At 45.6% G+C, this 19263-nt stretch overlaps 1 protein-coding gene across 1 annotated transcript; it reads right to left on the reverse strand.

Moving 5' to 3' along the window:
- Positions 1-2521: 2521 nt before the first annotated feature.
- LOC125528483 (uncharacterized) lies at positions 2522-3534 on the reverse strand. Its single transcript, XM_048692975.2, has one exon. The coding sequence runs from the start codon at positions 3471-3473 to the stop codon at positions 2862-2864; it is 612 nt and encodes a 203-aa protein (XP_048548932.1). The 5' UTR covers positions 3474-3534; the 3' UTR covers positions 2522-2861.
- Between the last annotated feature and the right edge of the window lie 15729 nt (positions 3535-19263).

A 19263-nucleotide genomic window follows, 5' to 3' on the forward strand; every position in this document is an offset into this window, starting at 1 on the left:
TGAAGGTCAATCCGTTTTTCCTCCGCCCAACAGAGGGCGGAGATCGACAAAATCTTTCGAAATAGAGTCTGGCAACGAGCCGAAGTTGCCGCAGATGGACATCTATTTGAGGAGCGGCTGGAACACATGTACTACACGGCGAGCAGACCATACCACCTCCGCTGCATGCACCCCCGCGCGCCACGAACAGGACGGCCCCGCCACTGTCGACGTCTCTGTAAGCGGTGAGGCCAGGAGAAGCAGGAGAGGCGGCGGTTTTTGGCAAGCTACGGTTGCACCCCCGTGTCACTCCGTGGAGGATGAAGCTCCTACGTACAAGGAGAGAACAATGCAAGCCATGGAGCCCTTAGATTGCCCCACTATTGAAACACCTAAGGCGCTGATTGGATTGTCGTTTCTCAGCGCTAAACCCCTGTAAAACGTACACTCCTCTCTCGTTTTCTTTCCTAGATGAAAATCGTGTGTGACCAGTGATTTACACCTGTAAATTATATACAGGTGCATAAATATACACCGATTCCAAGCGGGGCGTAAGATCATTCGCACTGGATGCCAATGCAAGCCTTTCAGGCGTTGGTTTGCATTGCACACTGTCGAAACACCTGAACATGCTTGCAGATTTGATCACTTTGCTAGAGCGGTTCTGACTTCTGAGGATCGTAAGTTGCCTTTCTTCAGGTTCACAAGCTTAGCACGTACAGTAGTATAAATTTATAATAACAAGCAAAACGCCAGGAGTAGTACCCATGAAATATCTACGTGTACCAGAAGTATCTTAACGAACACGAAGTCTCCGCTCCAGGATTTTATGGCTAGAACAAAATGAACACAAAATGTGCCAATATGAACAAAGTTCTGCATCACAACACAAGCCAATAAAAACAAGGGTGTGTCTAGGGCACATCTAGATGTGCTCTAGTTATTGCACATCTAAGTGAGTGAATTAAGCATAGATAGAAAGAGAAAAAAGAAAAAAAAAATCAGTTTTGCTAAAGTACATCTAGATGTGCCATAAGTATTGCGCATCTAAGTTCTATGTCATTGATCTTACATTGAGATTCGTGTGAACATTGTTTTTAAATGGGTGTGTCTAGAGCACATCTAGAGCCCTAGTTATTGCATATCTAAGTGAGTGAATCAAGTATAAAGAAAAAAGGAAGAAAGAAAAAGAAAATATTCACACGAATCTCAATGTAGATCAATGACATAGGACTTAGATGTGCAATACTTATGGCACATCTAGATGTACTTTAGCAAAACTGTAAAAACAAATCTTTCTTCGTAAGACCACATCCTGATCCAGTTATTATACTAATATATATCAAAAATAGAATCCAGGAGTAACAGACATTATAATTATATATCATCACTAACCAAAGAAAAAATATGTGTAAGCAATGAACTGATCATGAGAACCTTAATCAACAAAACCTTGCAACTTCTACTAGATGGGGAGTCAAAGTAAGACGCAGCCTGAACACAACAGAAACTGGGAAATGCATGCAGACTTGATTACTTTGCTATAGTAGTTCTGACTTCTAAGGATCGTAAGTTGTCTTTCTTCAGGTACAGAGGCTTAGCACCGTAAATTTCTGCCTTCTGGCCCAGAAGTAGTACCGATGAAATATGTAGTACCAATGAAATACTCCCTCCGTCCCAACATAAGTGACTCAACTTTGTACTAGCTTTAGTACAAAGTTAGTACAAAATTGAGTCACTTATTTTGGGACGGAGGGAGTATGTAACCAACTGACCAAGGAAACAGAAAGTCTCTTGGCTCCAGGATTTTATGGCTAGAGCAAAATGAACACTAAATCTACCAATCAGAACAAGAAAAATCCGCATCTTAACATAATAAGATAATTAAAAAAAATTGTTTCTTAGTAAGTAAGACGACATCCTGATCCAGTTTATTTCAAAACTAGAATCCAAGAGTAACAAACATTATAACTATATTATCAGTAACCAAAGAGAAATATGTATAAAGCAAGGAACTGATCATGAGAACCTTAATCAGCAAAACCTTGCAACATCCACGCGATGAGAAGTTAGCGTACGGCACAGCCTGAACACAATAGAAACTGGAACATGCAGCTAAGAGGCAGTGCTATGCAATTAGTACATCCTCAGATAGTGCATGTCAATATATCACAAATTACACTCTGTCAATTCTGCAAGATGACAGTATGGAACAAACTTAAATCCTGCTGTTGCCTGAGCAGACCTTTTATTTTCCTTGTTTCTCTTTCAGACTCGTACTGTTGTTGGTGCTTTATCTATAAAGCGGGGTGAATGCCTATTTTGAGATAAAAAACTAAATTCTACCCACAAAAAAAAAGATAAAAAAACTAAATTCAATTCAAGGTATTGGTGTTTGCATATCTCAGAAATTTGAGAGCAATCCAGCATCAAGCATTTACGAGCATTGAGCAAAATGAAAATGGTTTTTTTTTGGAAATTACTGTGATCTCTCCTGCACAAGAGAGCACATACCTAGATGAAAGAAGCAAAATGAGCGAGATATCAACATTATGCCAGAGGACACCCTGCATATCATCAGATTAATACAGACCACACACATGACAAAAGGCATGGATCCCACATTGTCTACGAGAATCCAAGTCCACCCAAAAGGAGCCACATTTCATATTTCCATGGCCACGGTCACGATGATTAAGGACGCGGAAATCTTAGCAGCTCTTCAACCGCTAAAACCCTACATTTCCATCAGAAACTAAACCAAAGTACGACGATTACGGTACTAACATCCCCATATTCGAACCATGTACATTTTTTTGCAGTTATTACTAGTCTTAAGCGCGGTATGATCAAAAGGCACAACCTTTCTTCTCACCCATCGATCACGGAATCTCTTGGAGAAATCCCGACTCGTCAACGCGGAAACCCAGCTCGCTCAGATCCACCGTCTCGTTGATGTTGATTCCGCTGCTGCCGCCGTTGTCGCCAAGGGTCAGCCAATCCGCCTGCACCTCCTCTCCGGCCTTGAGATTGGCGACGGTGGATGCCTTCTCCTCCTCTTCTTCCTCTTCCTCCTCCGCCTCGACACGGGCCCTACCCTTGAGGCACACGCCAACCTTCTTCCTGGAGGTGGGTCTCACGCGGGTTGGAACGGCACAGGCGGGGGTGGCAGCGGTAGGGTTTGGGACGGGGGAGGGGGAGGGAGGGGGGGCGGGGTTGAAGGGGGTGAATGGGGCCCAGCCTTCAGCGACGGCAGTAGGACCGAGCGGGAAGAAGGCCCAGGTGCAGAAGTACATGTCGGCGCCGGGGACGATGGGCGGCGTGGAGGGGAGCTCGTCGGCGGAGAAGACGCGGCGGCAGGTAGCGGTGGGGCAGCGGAGGCGGCGACCTACGTAGAGGCGCGGGTAGGAGTGCGTGTAGCAGCAGTGCGGGCACGCGGTCCAGAATGCCTCGTCGGCGGAGGCGGAGGCGGAGGTTCCGGCGAAATGTCCCATCCTTGCTGGGGTTGGGGTTTTCGGGGAGAGACGCGGGGAAGCGGCGGGGGCGGGGGGTGGTGACACCCGTGACATGGATAATAACGCCGTGGGTAAATGGTACTTTTCAGCTTACTCCCTCCAACATTTCAAGCTTCCAGATTCAACTCTTTAATACTCCGTATATTTGCTAAAATAATAAATTTTGTTGACTTCTTTCGAGTCCCTTCCAGATAGCCACCACTGAGAGTCGTCTGTAACAAATCTTGCCCGGCCGGATCCCTCGTAAAAGGCTCCTATATGTAGAAATAACCCTCGCTTTATGGTTTTGGGAAAAAAATGTTGATTTCAGATCCGCAGAACGGCCTACTCCCTCTAGAAAATCCTCGTACCCACCCCTGCGTCGCCAACCCTAGGCGACACGGGGGGCGACCACGCCGCCGGCCCTAGGCCCTCTTCCCTCGCCTCCTCCGTCCTGTCGTCGCCTGAGGTCTCATCGGCGAAGCCTGGCCTATGACGGCGGCGGCGGGGCCTTATCCCTCGCGCGGTGGTGACGTTTTTTTCGGGCGGCGGCGGCGCATCATTCGACGGAGATCCGGCGGCAAGGAGCGGCGGGATCCCTACGGCATGCGTGACGACGGCGTCAGCGGAGGCGCAACCTTCTCGAGGCGAAGTTGCCCCTGTGGCGGCGGCCGAGATCGCCAATCTGGTCTTGCCTAGATGGGCTTGGGCGGGCCGGCAGTTCCGGTGTGCATCTACATGCGAGCGTGGTGGGCCTAACGGCGTCGGCTGTAGGCACCGTGGTGGTGCCATGGCCTGTCAGGCGGCGGCGGCCTAGATCCCTTTCGTCCAGTCCCCGGCAAAGATGGTAGCAGTCCGTGCACGAGATGCTTGAGGGAGGATCTTCGAACAGATCTAGGTGAAAACCTGCTCTCGATTAGCTGCCAAGGCCGGCATGGCGGCGCTGTCTGCGCCATTCCCTTCTTGAAGGTATCGCCGTGGAGAAGTTCAAGGCCACTCTATGCTACCTCCGGGGAAAAACCTAAATCATTAGATCAAATGACGGTGGTGCTATGGTGTCGTTTCCCTCTTGGGGGCGTCACTCGTGGAGGTGTACACGGACGAGGGACCAGTGGAAGGCTTTTTGGTGGAGCGGTGCTTCAGCTTATACATTGATGGCGGCGGATCTCGGCGGCATGGCGCCGTGAAGACTCGACGTCTGATGCGCGGAGATGGACTCGCGCAGGAAGGTGGCGCTGTCTGATGTCGTGGTGGCGTTGACGGCAGCTGGACCGGGCAAGGTTGATGCAACAGTACAACACTGAAGATGGATTGGTGACAGGTGGCTCCAGCAGGCCTCATACCTGGCAGGCGTCCTGGTTGAGAAGTGCGCCGGACTGGTGGGTGCCTCATACCTGGCAGGCGTCCTGGTTGGGATCTCAGGTCTTAGATGGTAGGTTTGGCTGCGAGGTCTGTTTTGGTATTAGGCCCAGACTATCAGCATCCCTTCATCAACTGGATAGAAGTAGCGACAGATGTTGCCTAGACGGTGGCTTTAGTCTGACTGTTGTATGACTTTATAATGTTTTGTGTGAATAATTAATGAAGTGGTTGCATGCATCGTCCAGATGCAGAGGCCGGGAGTCCTCCTCCATTTCTAAAAAAAAATCCTCATACCTCATATTCTTAGTTTTGTTCGCTCTTTTTGGTTTCCCCTATCATACGAAAATGGTTGGCGCGAGTGAAAATTCAGCAGGAACCGATCTTGCAGCATTCAACGACCTCGACACTATGGTGTCGGAGTTCTAGTGAGAGGAGGCAGATGGGGAGGCACGCGAGGAGGAGGCTCCATGACGGCGGCCAAGCAGGTGCAGTGCTCTTGATAGAGGCGAAAGTTTCTCGTCTTTCGATGAGATGTTAACTATCGTTTTTGGTGAAAGTCGACTTTGACGATCCGACTGCGAACATACGATCATCGTGCTTTAGCAATCGCTAAACTAACTCCGAGAGGCTATTGACCACGCCAGAGCACGATCAACTTGATCACGAGGGTCTATTTCCTGCAAGCAAACGAAGAACAAGTAATAAATTGAGATTGCTCGGGATACTGCAGATTTAAGAGAGAGAGAAATATTGATCAAAGTGAGCTTCTATAATGTCTTTGTCTGGTCGTTGAACACAAATGAAGGACGCGAGTTACAACTATGGTGAACTTTCGTCTAAACAGAACCCAAGTCTAAAACGATGCCCTAAGAATTGTACTTGAGACAGATGGGAATTTGGTCCACCTTTGGCAAGGTGGAACTAAATTTTGTCCTAAATCATTTTCCCTATTAATATGGACTCTAAAAACAGCCTATCATGTGTATTTCAAAACTACATATGTTTGCCCCAAAAATAAGGTGGCGCGACACCTATATTAAGCTATGGACGAAATGTGTCTCAAAAAAACTATGGAAGAAATGTATGAAATGTTATTTTGTATATTTCGTCCATGTCCTTGTGTGTTATCATGGTGGCTTTAAAGTGTTAGAAAACTTCATCGAAAACTTCGTTCTTGTTCCTCTTGCGTGCGCCATCATCTCCATGTTTGATCATGCTCCGATATCACCCTTTTTGTCCATATTGGACACTTCATTTGTAAGCAAAACAAATGTATACAATTTAGGTAACATCATATTCTCATGAACATTAGAATCGTTACCAAGAAACGAAATTACCTGGTAATTTAATTGGCATGTGTGATCTCAAGTACTTGGCCAAATATGTCTAGCAATAGGGGGTGTGGGTGTAACTATAGTAGTGATATCCTCATCAGCTCTACCACGATAGTGGCTTCGAAGTCGCTTGCGCCCCCTTCGCCTGACCAAGACCGGCCCTGGTCACTGGATGCGATGGTCGTTGGAGGCATGGCCGCGAGACACCGTCCTAAGGTGGCGACGCGGTGCAAATCTGGAAGCATGTGTCGCATGGGGAGGGAACACCTGTCGACGATGTGTCCTGGTTGCTGGGCGCCGGCGACGCGTTGGGAGCGGGCCCCTGGAAGCAGCGTGGTTCTTGGGCGGTGCAATGTGTTGTGGTTATCGAGCAGCGGCGGCGCGTGGAGAGCGAACTCCTGGCGGTGCGGCATGGTTCTTGGGCGATAACGGTGTGGCGGGTTACCAGGTAGTGGCGGCGCGTGGGGAACGGACTCCTGGTGTCGCAGCGTGGTTCTTGGGCTGCGGCGCGTGGGGAAATGGCTCATGGAGGCGACTCGTGCTGACCTGTGTGGGGACGATGACAAGTGAAGGAAAAGATGAAAAAGGTGATTGGTGGGGTCCACGTGATTTGTTCTAGGAACGCTCTTTTGTACCATAAACTATTTTACGGGATAACCAAAAACTGATTTTGTGATACAGAATTTTACGGGATCTGTTAGAGATGCACTTATCCTCTCGGCTATAGCGGCTGGAAACAAGACGAGGGAGGTGGTCGATGCAGTCTTGTAACTAGTAGGGGTATGTTTTTCGTTCCCGTGCTCGAGATTCTCATAATTATATATATATATATATATATTATATATATTATATATATATAGTTACTATTCATCATCCAGAGTGTAAAATAAGTTATTTTTCACCCGAGGTAATCTTACTATCGCTTCTCAAATAAATTATGTTTAGAATATAAATATTTACATGCATATTGATTCAATATGTAAAATTTGGTAAAAATATTGGTTATAAGACCGGAAAAATTACATTTTATGTATGTTTTATACTATATTTTTACATTCGTAAATTTACGTAATATAATTTTTTTACGATGAGTACATATTTTTTACGTTTTCTTTTTATGTATGAAATAAGACAAAATTTACGAAACTGTAAAAATACGATGCATTGATGTTAAAATAGAAAATGGATGAAAAATAACTATTCCTCACCCAGGATGACGAATATATATATATAGGACAACACTATTCTAATCCCAGAATTATAATAGTTATTTGGATATCGGTCCCTTCCTCAAGATTCGGCAGGCGCGCCCGGCACCAACCCCCGGATCAGACCGCCGCGGCGCCACCGGTCTTGGATCCGGCCGCTGCGCCGCCCGCCTCTGCTCCTCGCCTGCCGCCTCCACGCCCGCACGAGGGGATGCAAGTCCTCGTGCTCCTCCATCGGCAGCCACCGGAGGGCCTTTGGCGCACCTTCCCTTACTCTCTTCCTTCTCCTTCCTTCTCCCTCACACCCTCTGTATTCTGCCATAGGTACCCGTCATAGCCATCATGGACAGCAGCCACGCGGCAGGAGCTCGCCACCGAAGTCCCCCGAGCACCATCCGCCCCGAATCTGGCCGGGAACCGGACGAGGCCGAGCCCTCGCGCCCAGATCTGCGCGTGACTCGGCGCCACAACCGCTACCACCGGAGATCCAGCAGGGATCACCAGCCCCAACGACCTCCACCTCCCAACCCCGCCTACCCGCCGCCCCAGCCAGTGTGTCGCCCTGTGCACTCCGCCGCCGGCAGGAAGAGCTTGGACACCGCCACCACGCAGACTCCTCCCGGTGGGGCCCAACTGCCGCAGTAATCTGGAAGTTCGCCGCCGCCACCACCTCGGGGGGTTCAACGGACGCACCCCCGCTTCTGGAACCACCTGCAGGGACGACGACCACCCCTCCCTCCTCCTTTTGCAGGTGACCTTCCTCCTCCTGCTAAAGCTGACCTTCCTCCCTCCTACTACTTACTCATGTTGTCTTGGATGATTAAACCGCGTCACATTCTGCTCGTTCAATTCTGCAGCGGCGTATCACATAGGGAAGTTTGACCCGGACAACCGCTTCAGTTCGATGTCAATGCATAGTTCAGCTTCGTTATGCTCTTTTCTTATTTTGACAAAAGATGTTGTTTCTGTAAATTTGTGCACATAAAGTTCAAAAAAATATAATGGAGATAAGCAGCATGTATGCGTGTGTGTGGTGGTGAGGTTGAGGTTAAGAAAATGTGTGTGGTGATGGTGAGGTTCAGAAGAACATGTGTGTGGTGGAGAAATTCACTAGCTTTTTTAATCGGGACACAAGTAATAGCTTATTTTGTGCAAACACAATACAAAAAAATGTATGTGTCTTTTATAAAGAAAAATAAACAAATGGTCAAGTATCGTCCCATGAAAGTTCATGCATATGAAAAAGGGAAATTCAGAAGGTCGGGGGTGATGAACAGAGAAGTTCATGCATCGGTGTTGAGGAAGGTCAGGACAAAGGTACTCGACCCACTCTGGCGTCTCACATCACACATCAACTATACATACTGAACGACCTCTCTGTTCATCAAGAAATTCGAGTTTCCTTAAGCCACATTGTTGTGCTATGAAAAAATGTGTTGGTTCTATGCACCTTGGAGGAAAATGGGCCTGAAAACCCTGTTTTCATGTTGTCCCACTGAAAAATGCCTTCATTTCTTTCTTAAACATGTTAATTGTTGTGAGATTGTTGGTTTTTTATCTCTTTGTCAATACATGATAGTGAACATATCAACGAAAAAACACGTCTGATGATTTCATACGCTTTAAAAATTTGGAAAGTTTAAGGGGTGTCTGATGAGAAAGTTTGTACACTATAAAAAATGTGGCTCAGGAGAGAAGGTCAAATTAAAAAAGAGTCCAAAATCAAAGAAGGCCGAATTAAAAAACCAAAGAAGTCCAATTTTTTTTTATAAAAACGGGTTAAAAGAATCAAATTTTTCCTAAGAATAAAACTAAAGAAGTTCAAATTAAATAATGGAGAGAAGGTCAAAGTTTATAAAATAACTCAAATTTGTGCTCGGCAGAGCAAAAACAAAGAAGTTCAAATTAAATTAGCAAAGCAATTCAAACTTTATACAAACACATATTTATCCGGTGCCTAAAAGAGTAAAAGCCAATAAGTTCAATTCTTTAAGAGAGAGCAGTTCGAACATTTGAACAAAAAATGGTTCTATAAAGTTTCTTAAAAATACGTGACAGAAGTTCAAGGTGAAAACAGTGGGAAGTTCAACTACTACACAAAACGCATTTCAGATAAGAAATATAAGAATAGAAAACTAAAAGCTTAAAAGGTTTGTGGCAAGAAGTTCACGTGCTCCTCCGGGTGAAGGTCAAGATCTCTAGTGCGAGACGTCCGACCTTCAATTACATGTAAAAAACATGCAAAAATGACATTTTTTGCCATTTTTAAAGCTGCTCTCAAACGACAACGAACATCAAAGGCCAGCGGGTCTCCTCCAACCTATTGCCATTCCAGAATGGAAGTTTGACCACATTGAGATGGACTTCGTGACTGGGTTTCCAAAGTCCAAACGTGGCAATGATGCTATATTCGTTGTCATCGACAAACTCACTAAAGTGGCTCACTTTCTGCCTATCAAAGAGTCAATCACTGCAGCTCAATTGGCGGAACTCTATACCTCTCGAATTGTCTCTCCACACGGTATTCCACAAGTAATCTCTTCAGATCGTGGCAGCATCTTTATCTCCAAGTTTTGGAATTCTTTTCAGAAGGCCATGGGCACCAACATCCGCTTCAGCACAGCTTTCCATCCTCAAACTAGCGGTCAAGTCGAGCGTGTCAACCAGATTCTTGAAGATATGCTCAGGGCTTGTGTTGATAGAGGCGAGGGTGTCCCGATCTTTCGATGAGATGATAACTATCGATTTGGTGGAGACGACTTTGACGATCCGACTACAAACGTGCGAGACGTCGCGCCTTAGCAATCGCTAAACCAATCTCCTGAGGTTACTGACGATGCCGGAAGCACGGTCAGCCTGACCACGAAGGTCTATTCCTGCAAACAATCGAAGAACGAGCAAGAATATGATAAAGCAATCTGAATATTGCAAATATATATGAGGTATTGATAATGGTGGGGATCCGTAAGCGGTCTTGGTCTGGTCGTTGGACACAAACGAAGTACACGAAGTTGCAATGGCTAACTTTTAACTAAACAAATCCCAAGGAAAAAGCTATTAGATGGATCTACTTATATAGGAGCAAGGGGTGGTGGCCAAGGAGGTGGGAGGACGTCCCAAGGCAGCCTAAAACTAACCCTAGGTCGTACAAGGCTCATGGGCCCAAGTGGAGGTGATGCAACACCTTTGGGCTTGTAGTTTGACTCGGATTCTGCTGCAACGTCAGATTGTTTTGTCCGTAACTCAACGCTCCGGATGAATTTGAAGGTGAATCCAATTGGGTTGGAAAGAGCACGAAATCTAGTTTCCAACAAAAAAAGAATCACCCAATTCGGAGTCCGTATGAAAAAGTTGTTGGCGTTTTGAGTCAGGTATGTCTGTGCAGTCCGAATCTGAATCCAGAATGTGAGAGACTTGGACTCTATCTTCTCTTGGCCCAAAAGTGACGTGAGAGGACTTTTTGAACACAACCTAAACTTCTCCTTTTCACTTGTCTTCATATGTGGATTGTACAAATGTCCCATACACCTGCAATTAGACAAAACACAAAAGTGTGTGAAGTATTTTTGTTCTGGATAACATAAATAGATTATTGAATAGTTTGCATTAGAAATCACCTGACAAATATGCATGTATGCAATATTTTTGGTCGTATCCAAGGTATTCATGTCCTCATCATGTGTGATCTCCTTCGGCATGAAGTGGGAGGATTGTCTTCCATATGCTGAATTCTCCTACAACAACAGTTTTCAAGCAAGTTCGGGCAAGGCCCCATTTGAAATTCTGTATGGCAGGAAGTGCCGTACCCCTCTCAATTGGTCTAAAACTGGTGAACGTCAGCTTTTGGGAAATGACTTAATCACAGAGGCAGAGGAAATGTGTAAAGTCATTCGAGATAACCTCAAAGCAGCCCAATCCCGCCAGAAGAGCTACTATGATAGTAAGCATCGTGATTTGGCTTTCGAGATCGGAGATCATGTTTACCTCTGCGTCTCTCCTATGAAAGGTACTCGTCGCTTCGGTATCAAAGGGAAGCTTGCCCCTAGATACGTGGGACCTTTCAAGATCGCCAGCAAGAGAGGCGATCTCGCCTATCAACTCGAGCTTCCTTCAAACTTTGCAAATGTGCATGACGTGTTCCATGTCTCTCAGCTTCGAAAGTGCTTCAAGACTCCTGACCGCACCGTCAACTTCGAGGACATTGAGCTCCAAGAAGATCTCTCTTATCGTGAGAACCCCGTTGCTATTCTCGAAGAGACTGAATGCAAGACTCGCAACAAGTCAATCAAATTCCTCAAAGTCAAGTGGTCACACCATTCCGACCGTGAAGCTACCTGGGAACGCGAGGATCACCTCCGTTCTGAGTACCCGGCGTTCTTTCAGTCCTAGATCTCGGGACGAGATCCTTTCGTAGTGGTGGAGTGTTGTAACACCCCGGATATGATTTTCCCAATATGTACTCCAACTCTTGCCGTTTCCGGCCTTAAGTTATTTTATTTTCTCGGGTTCGGGTTTTGTCTCCGTGTGTTGTTGTCGTTGTCATGCATCTCATATCATGTCATCATGTGCATTGCATTTGCATACGTGTTCATCTCATGCATTCGAGCATTTTCCCCGTTGTCCGTTTTGCATTCCGGCGCTTCGTTCTCCTCCGGTGGTCATTTCTACCTTTGTTTCCTGTGTGGGGATTAAACATTTCCAGATTGGACCGAGACTTGCCAAGCGACCTTGGTTTACTACCGGTAGACCGCCTGTCAAGTTTCATATCATTTGGTGCCTATAAAGCCTCATGTGAAGCCCCTACATCATCAAGTGAGAAACAAGACTTCAATGAAGAATTGAGCTTAATGGTGAAGAACTTCAACAAGTTCTACAAGAGTAGAAGCAAAGATAGAAGCTCCAAGTCAAGGTCCTACAATGACAAAAGATCTTCTAGTCGAGAGCGAAACTGCTACAATTGTGGAAGACCCGGACACTATTCCAATGAGTGTACGGCTCCCTACAAGAGAAGAGAAGATTCTCCAAAAAGAAGAAGCAAAGGATCACCACCAAGAGAGAGAAGGAGTAGAGATGATCGTTATGAATGAAGATACTCACGGAGAAGCAAGGATTCGGAAAGGAAGGAAAAATCATCAAGGAGCTACACAAGACGAAGACATCAAGCTCATGTTGGTGAATGGGTATCCGGCTCCGACTCCGACAGCCACTCCGAGAAAAGTTATCACTCCGACTCCGAAGATACTCAAGATGAAGGTGTTGCCGGTCTAGCACTTGTGTCAACCAACTCCTACGACATATTTGACTCACCAAATAAAGGAATTGGAAGATGCTTCATGGCCAAAGGTCCTAAGGTAACACACCCCGAGTATGTTGATTTCAATAGTGATGAAGATGACTTGTTAGGTGATGATTTGCTTGGTGACAACTCTAGTGATGAATATTATGATGAAAGACCAATTAATCATGCTAATCAAGATAAAATGAATGACAATGATAAGGAGAAGATTGAGGCTCTAACTAAAGAACTAAACACTCTTAAGTTAGCTCATGAAACTATCTTCGAAGATCATCGAGAACTTTTAAGAGCTCATGAGAAATTACGCTTTGAAAAGCTCAATCTTGAGCAAGAGCATGAGTTCTTAAAGGAAATCAATGATGATCTCCGCAAGAAAAGTTCTTCTTACATTGCCAAGCGTTTACTCTTATCCACTTACATGCCTCAAGTCAAGTCTAGTAACAAGAAAGATTCTTCCTCTAGTAGTAACAATGATCATGTTAAGTCCAATATTGTTGCTTCTAGTAGTTCTCTTGATTCCACCAATGATCCTCTTAGCCAAGTTACACTTGAGCAAGAAAATAGTTTATTGAAGGGAATTATAGAGAAAGGAGTGTACAAAAGCCTTGCCGGGAGTAAGCAATTCGAGGAAATTGTGTGCAAGCAAGGAATGCACCGGAAGAATCAAGGTGTTGGTTTTGAACGGAAGTTCAATGCCAATGGAGTTGAGTGGGAAGAAGATCAATACCCCAAGACAAAGTTTGTTCCTCAACAAGAGAAGTATGATACTTCTTTCAAGGGGACACAAGCTCAAGATGATCTTCCACCACAAGACTACAAGCAAAAAGGCAAGGACAAGCTTCAAGGGAAATTGATGCATTTGAAGAAGCTCCAAAGACCTTAGTCAAGTGGATTCCCAAGACTACTTCAAGCTCCACTTCATCAAGTACGACTACAACTCCAAGGATTCCCATCAAGATGATGTGGATCCAAAAGAAGAAGAACTAGAGAGTTCTTGAGGGTGACTCCGCCAACATACTTCACTCTTATCATTTTGGCAAGAACAAGTGCAATCAACTTCCACATCTTGCACTAGTTCAAGGAGTCACAAACCCTCTTGTTGGTAAGACAAGGGACAAGGTAACCTAAAAATTTTCATGGACATCATCTTGTGTGTGCATCACTCTATGTCTATGGATATCCATGTTTGTTCCTTGTGGGACTAACCCATGTAGGTATTGAAAGTGAAATTCACTCAAATGGATAGCTCCAAGTGATCTACATCAACATTGAGCATCCACATCTTCAACATCTACATGAAGTCATCATCGACAAAACCCAAGGTTAGTTCATCCCTCTTAGGGGGGATATCACATCTAGGGGGAGCTTTACTCTAAGACTTGAGCTAAAGCAACTCTAAAGATGTGAACAAAACAATGCGTTATGTAAAGGTGGTAACTCCACTTGAGCTTAAACGATGAGTATGACCTATGATCAAGTGTTCTCACTTGACTCCTAAGTCAATATATTCATATATAGATGACCTAGTCATCGCAAATTGCTTGATAGATGCTAGAATTGGTTGTGCATGCCTTGTCACATATTTCATTTGCCATCTTATTGTGTGAGCATGCTGGTTGCATATTTTACTCATTCGAGGACATCCACTTGTTGTTTTGATTGTTCGGTTTTATTTCTTCTTGCCAAGTGGATGGACAAGAATGCCTAAGAACCTCTTCTAGCTATCTATGCTTTTCTCGTCTCAAACTCTATTCATGCTGCATCACAAAATTTGATCAAGTCAGATTCGAACCACTCTGTGTGAGGAGCGCTCGGAGTCCCCGATTCGTCATAGACTTAAACTTCCAAAACCTCTTTATGATTCTCGGTCTGACCGATACTCCACTTTCGGTCCTACCGAGATCATTAAGTTGATCTAGGTTTTCGATCTCGGTGCAACCAATGTGAACATTTCGGTCACACCAAGTTTCAGTAACTGCACGCAGTTATGAATCTCGGTGCCACCGAGTTGTTCCACTCGGTCACACCGACAGGGTCGGGCTATATATAGTCACGGGAATTTTTTTGGAAATTTCTCCGAACCCCTTCGCCCGCGCGATAGCCTGCTCTGCCCTCGTGGTCTCCGGATCGTCTTCTCGCCGCCAGCCGCCTCCAGTCGCTGGTCTCCGTCGCCGTCAACGGGAATTTTGCCCCGCCGTTGCCGCCGTAGCAAGTCCCCGCCGAACTAGGGTATGGACTTGATCTTTGTGCTATTCTCCAATCTGATTCCTAGAACATTGTGATCATATTGATTCTTGCCACGATTGAAACACTCCTATCCAGTCAAAATGCTCATAGATTAGGTTTGATTCGAAAATTCTAGGTTTAGGTTTCCGCCGAAACCATCTCGGACCCACCGAGTTGAAAAACTCGGTCCCACCGATTTGGCTTATGCCATTGCACAAGTGAGACTCGGTCTGACCGAGAATTACTTATCAGTGTGACCGATTTTGAAACTCTGTGAAACCCTAGCAGTCTCGGTGCCACCGAACTGTGACTCAGTCCAACCGAGTTCACTAGTTTAGGTTCCAAAACTGCTTCGGTATCACTGAGTTTGAAAATCGGTAGATCCGAGATGATTTCAGTGGGAAACTAAAACTAAGTTTTTGGATCATTCTTTTGCAAAAATCTCTGCATTTTGTGATGCTCATCCTTTCTACCTCATCTATAATCTGTTCACAGGGTCAGCAGTCAGTTTGCAGCATGTCTGATCAAAGTGATAGCCAGAATGTGTCAGAACAGAAAGTGGTGATGAGTGAGGGCACTAGTCCCTCAAGTTCTTCAGATGAGGGCAGCAGGAGCACTCCTAGCAACTTGCCAAAGGCTGCCACGAGACAAAGAAAGAAGAGGACTTATGATTCCGAAGATGAAGACTATGTGGCAGAGGAAGAGGCCACTTCCAAGAGAGTTGAGCCAGCTCAAGGCACTAAGCCAGGCCTGAAAATCAAAAGGCCAGCAGGCAGGAAGCCCATGTCAAAGGCAAGAGCCTCAACTGAGAAGCCCATAGAGCCAGTTGCAGCTGAGGGCAAGAAAAGAAAGGAAAGGGTGAAGAAGACTGTGGCTAGAGTGCTTGGCAAAGCTTCCATCATGGAAGAGGAATAAGAAGAAGAGGTGGCTGCACCAGCACCCAAGGCACCCAAGCTGATGGGTGATGCTATCGAATCAGGGGCTACTGCATCTAAGCCCAAGGCTGCACCAAAGGCCAAGACAGCACCTAAGAGAAACACAAGAAGCATCCCAGCTACTGAAAAGAACAAGGCCCCAGTGCCTGAAGCTGCAGAAGAAGAGGAAGAGAATGTCCTAAGGAAGCTAAAGCCCAAGATCCCAGACCACAACGATGCCCATCCTGTGGCTGAGGATATGAAGCTTAGGAGAGATTCAGGACTAAGGAAGTGGAGAGAAGCAAACCCATACGCTTCAAGGAGAAGGATAGCAGTTGACTACAGGTTTCACACCAAGGAGCAGCAGGATTTTTATGAGACAGTGCTGCTAGATAAGAAGCCCATTGTCTGTGATATGCGATGGGTTGATTGGACATACATCAAGGACAATGAGGAGCACTATCCTGGAGTGCAAGACAGCTTCATAGCTTGTGGAGTAGCTGACTTTGTTGGGCAGAAGCTCACAAAGTGGAATGAGGAACTTATCATGCAGTTCTACTTCACAGCTCACTTTTATCCAGATGGGAGGATCACATGGATGTCTGAGGGTACAAGGTACCAATCTACAGTGGCTGAGTGGGCACAGATCATAAATGCCCCAGAGGAGCATGATGATGACATGGACATATATGCCAAGAAGAAGATGGACCACAACTCAATGTCCAATATGTACAAGGAGATCCCAAATGAAGCACTTGATACCTTCAAGTTTGGCTCAGTACATTACCTTCTGTCAGGGCTCCCGACTATCAATTGGATCTTGAGGCACACCTTATTGCCTAAGTCTGGAGATCACAAGATGATCAGAGGCCATGCTATCAACTTGCTACATGTGTTTGATGTGCCCCAGAAGTTCAAGGTGATGAGCCTCATAGTGGAAACAATCAAGAGGACTGCAGCAGACCAGAAGAGGAGCTGCGGATATGCCCCTCAGATTCAGGAGCTCATCAACTCCAAGATGGGCACGGGCATATATTTATTGGACAAGGAACATTTGCCCATCCGTCCAGATTTTGAGAACAATGAAGTTGTGATGACTGAGAACGAGCCATCGTCTGCACAAGCTTACGCAAAGAAGGAGAAGGCGAGGAAGGAGAAAGCTGCCAAGATGCCAACTCAGGAGGAGGCATCTGAGTATTTCTTGAAGACTAAACAAGAGCAGCTCGGTTACTTGATTGCATCCACGCTGAGGATTGAGCAAAGTCTGGCCACCCTCACTCAAAATCAGCAGAGCCTAGAGAGAATCATGGAACAGAAGTTCTATGACTTGGATGTCAAAGTAACGGAAGTTCAGTCTGCAGTGGAGTAGCTCCAGGAGGACATGCAGGAGAGGAGAGGCAGGACTACTACTCATGCCTTTGCCAGAGTGCCAAGAGGTCCGAGGTCATCTGCCGTGCCAGTTGCTGACACAAGAGCCACCACCTCAGCACCAGCCACAGCCTCAGTTCCACCAGCTCCAGCATCTACTTCAGCTCCAACTCCAGCGTCTACTTCAGCGTCTACCTAAGCCTTCGTCCTTGGAGTGATACGGACTCCACCACCACCTGAAGATCAAGCCTGAGCGTCGATCTAGTGCTATGCATTTTCTAGGAACTTTTTGGTAACTTGTTGCCAAAGGGGGAGAAGATGTATAGATCATAGGCTTCGAGAGAGAGAGTGTTGCTTTTCTCTCTTGCTTTATTTGGTGGTTTTTCGAACTCGTTTGCTTTTGAGTGCGTGAGATACTACGTCATTATTTGTGAGACATTGATGATCATGTGTTTGATCATAAGCTACACTTAATGCTTGCTTAATGCTATTATCTTATCTATCTTATGTGATCATTCATTATTCTTGGTGATGAGTGCATGTATTTCATTCTTATCATTTTAAGCGCTCCACCAAGATGTATGTGACATGGAAGAGTAACCCTTGACTCTAACTCCTTGTGCATTTGCAGTCCAAAGCAAATTTTAAATATGCACAAATTTAGGGGGAGCTCTTACTTATCACATACTTCTCAAAGCGATGATATATTTCATGCTTATTATCATTTGTCGAAGCTTTGATCTATATGTTGTCATCAATTACCAAAAAGGGGGAGATTGAAAGTGCAACTATCCCTAGGTGGTTTTGGTAATTCATAACAACATATAGCTCATTGAGCTAATGCTATTCCAAGATGATTATTTCAGGAAAGCTCAATGATTGGCATGGCATGGATGTGAAAGTGGAACCCTCAAAATGCTAAGGACAAAGGATTGGCTCAAGCTCAAAAGCTCAAGACTCTTCATTTTATATTTTAGTGATCCAAGATCACATTGAGTCTTTAGGAAAAGCCAATACTATCAAGGAGGGATGAGGTGTTGCTTAATGAGCCTCTTGCTTCATGTGCTTAGTGATATGCTCCAAAACCCTCAACTACTTTCCCATATCCACATATGACCTAAACCCTAAGCCAAACTCGGTCCTACCGATTCTTCCTATCCGGTGCCACCGAGTTTCACTTGTCATTAGCCACTGCCAAACCCTAGCAATTCGGTCCTACCGATAGGGATCTTGGTCTCACCGAGATGGGGTTGCAAACTCTCTGTTTCCCTTTCGTAACTTTTCGGTCTCACCGAAAGAGCGAATCGGTCCCACCGAGATTGCAATGTAAAATCAGTGTTTCCCCTTTGTAACTTTTCGGTCTCACCGAGTTCCACTCGGTCTCACCGAAAGAGCAAATCGGTCCCACCGAGTTTGCCTGACCAACTCTCTGGTTAGCTAATTACCAAATTCGGTCTCACCGAGTTTGTGTAATCGGTCTCACCGAGATTACGTTATGCCCAAACCCTAACCATATCGGTCCTACCGAGTTGCATGTCAGTCCCACTGAAAATCTCTAACGGTCACTAGGTTTATATTTTCGGTCCGACCGAGTTTGTTGATTCGGTCCCACCGAGATTGGAAAACTGTGTGTAATGGTTGGATTTTGTGTGGAGGCTATATATACCCCTCCACCTCCTTCTCATTCGAAGAGAGAGCCATCAGAACACACACACCATTCCAACTCATATGTTCTGAGAGAGAACCACCTACTCATGTGTTGAGACCAAGATATTCCATTCCTACCATATGAATCTTGATCTCTAGCCTTCCCAAGTTGCTTTCCACTCAAACCTTCTTTCCACCAAATCCAAATCCTATGAGAGAGAGTTGAGTGTTGGGGAGACTATCATTTGAAGCACAAGAGCAAGGAGTTCATTACCTACACACCATTTGTTACTTCTTGGAGAGTGGTGTCTCCTAGATTGGCTAGGTGTCACTTGGGAGCCTCCGACAAGATTGTGGAGTTGAACCAAGGAGTTTGTAAGGGCAAGGAGATCGCCTACTTCGTGAAGATCTACCGCTAGTGAGGCAAGTCCTGTG

This window comes from Triticum urartu, chromosome 1A (genome assembly GCF_056163025.1).
Source record: "Triticum urartu cultivar PI428250 chromosome 1A, HENAU_Tu73, whole genome shotgun sequence".
NCBI lineage: Eukaryota > Viridiplantae > Streptophyta > Magnoliopsida > Poales > Poaceae > Triticum > Triticum urartu.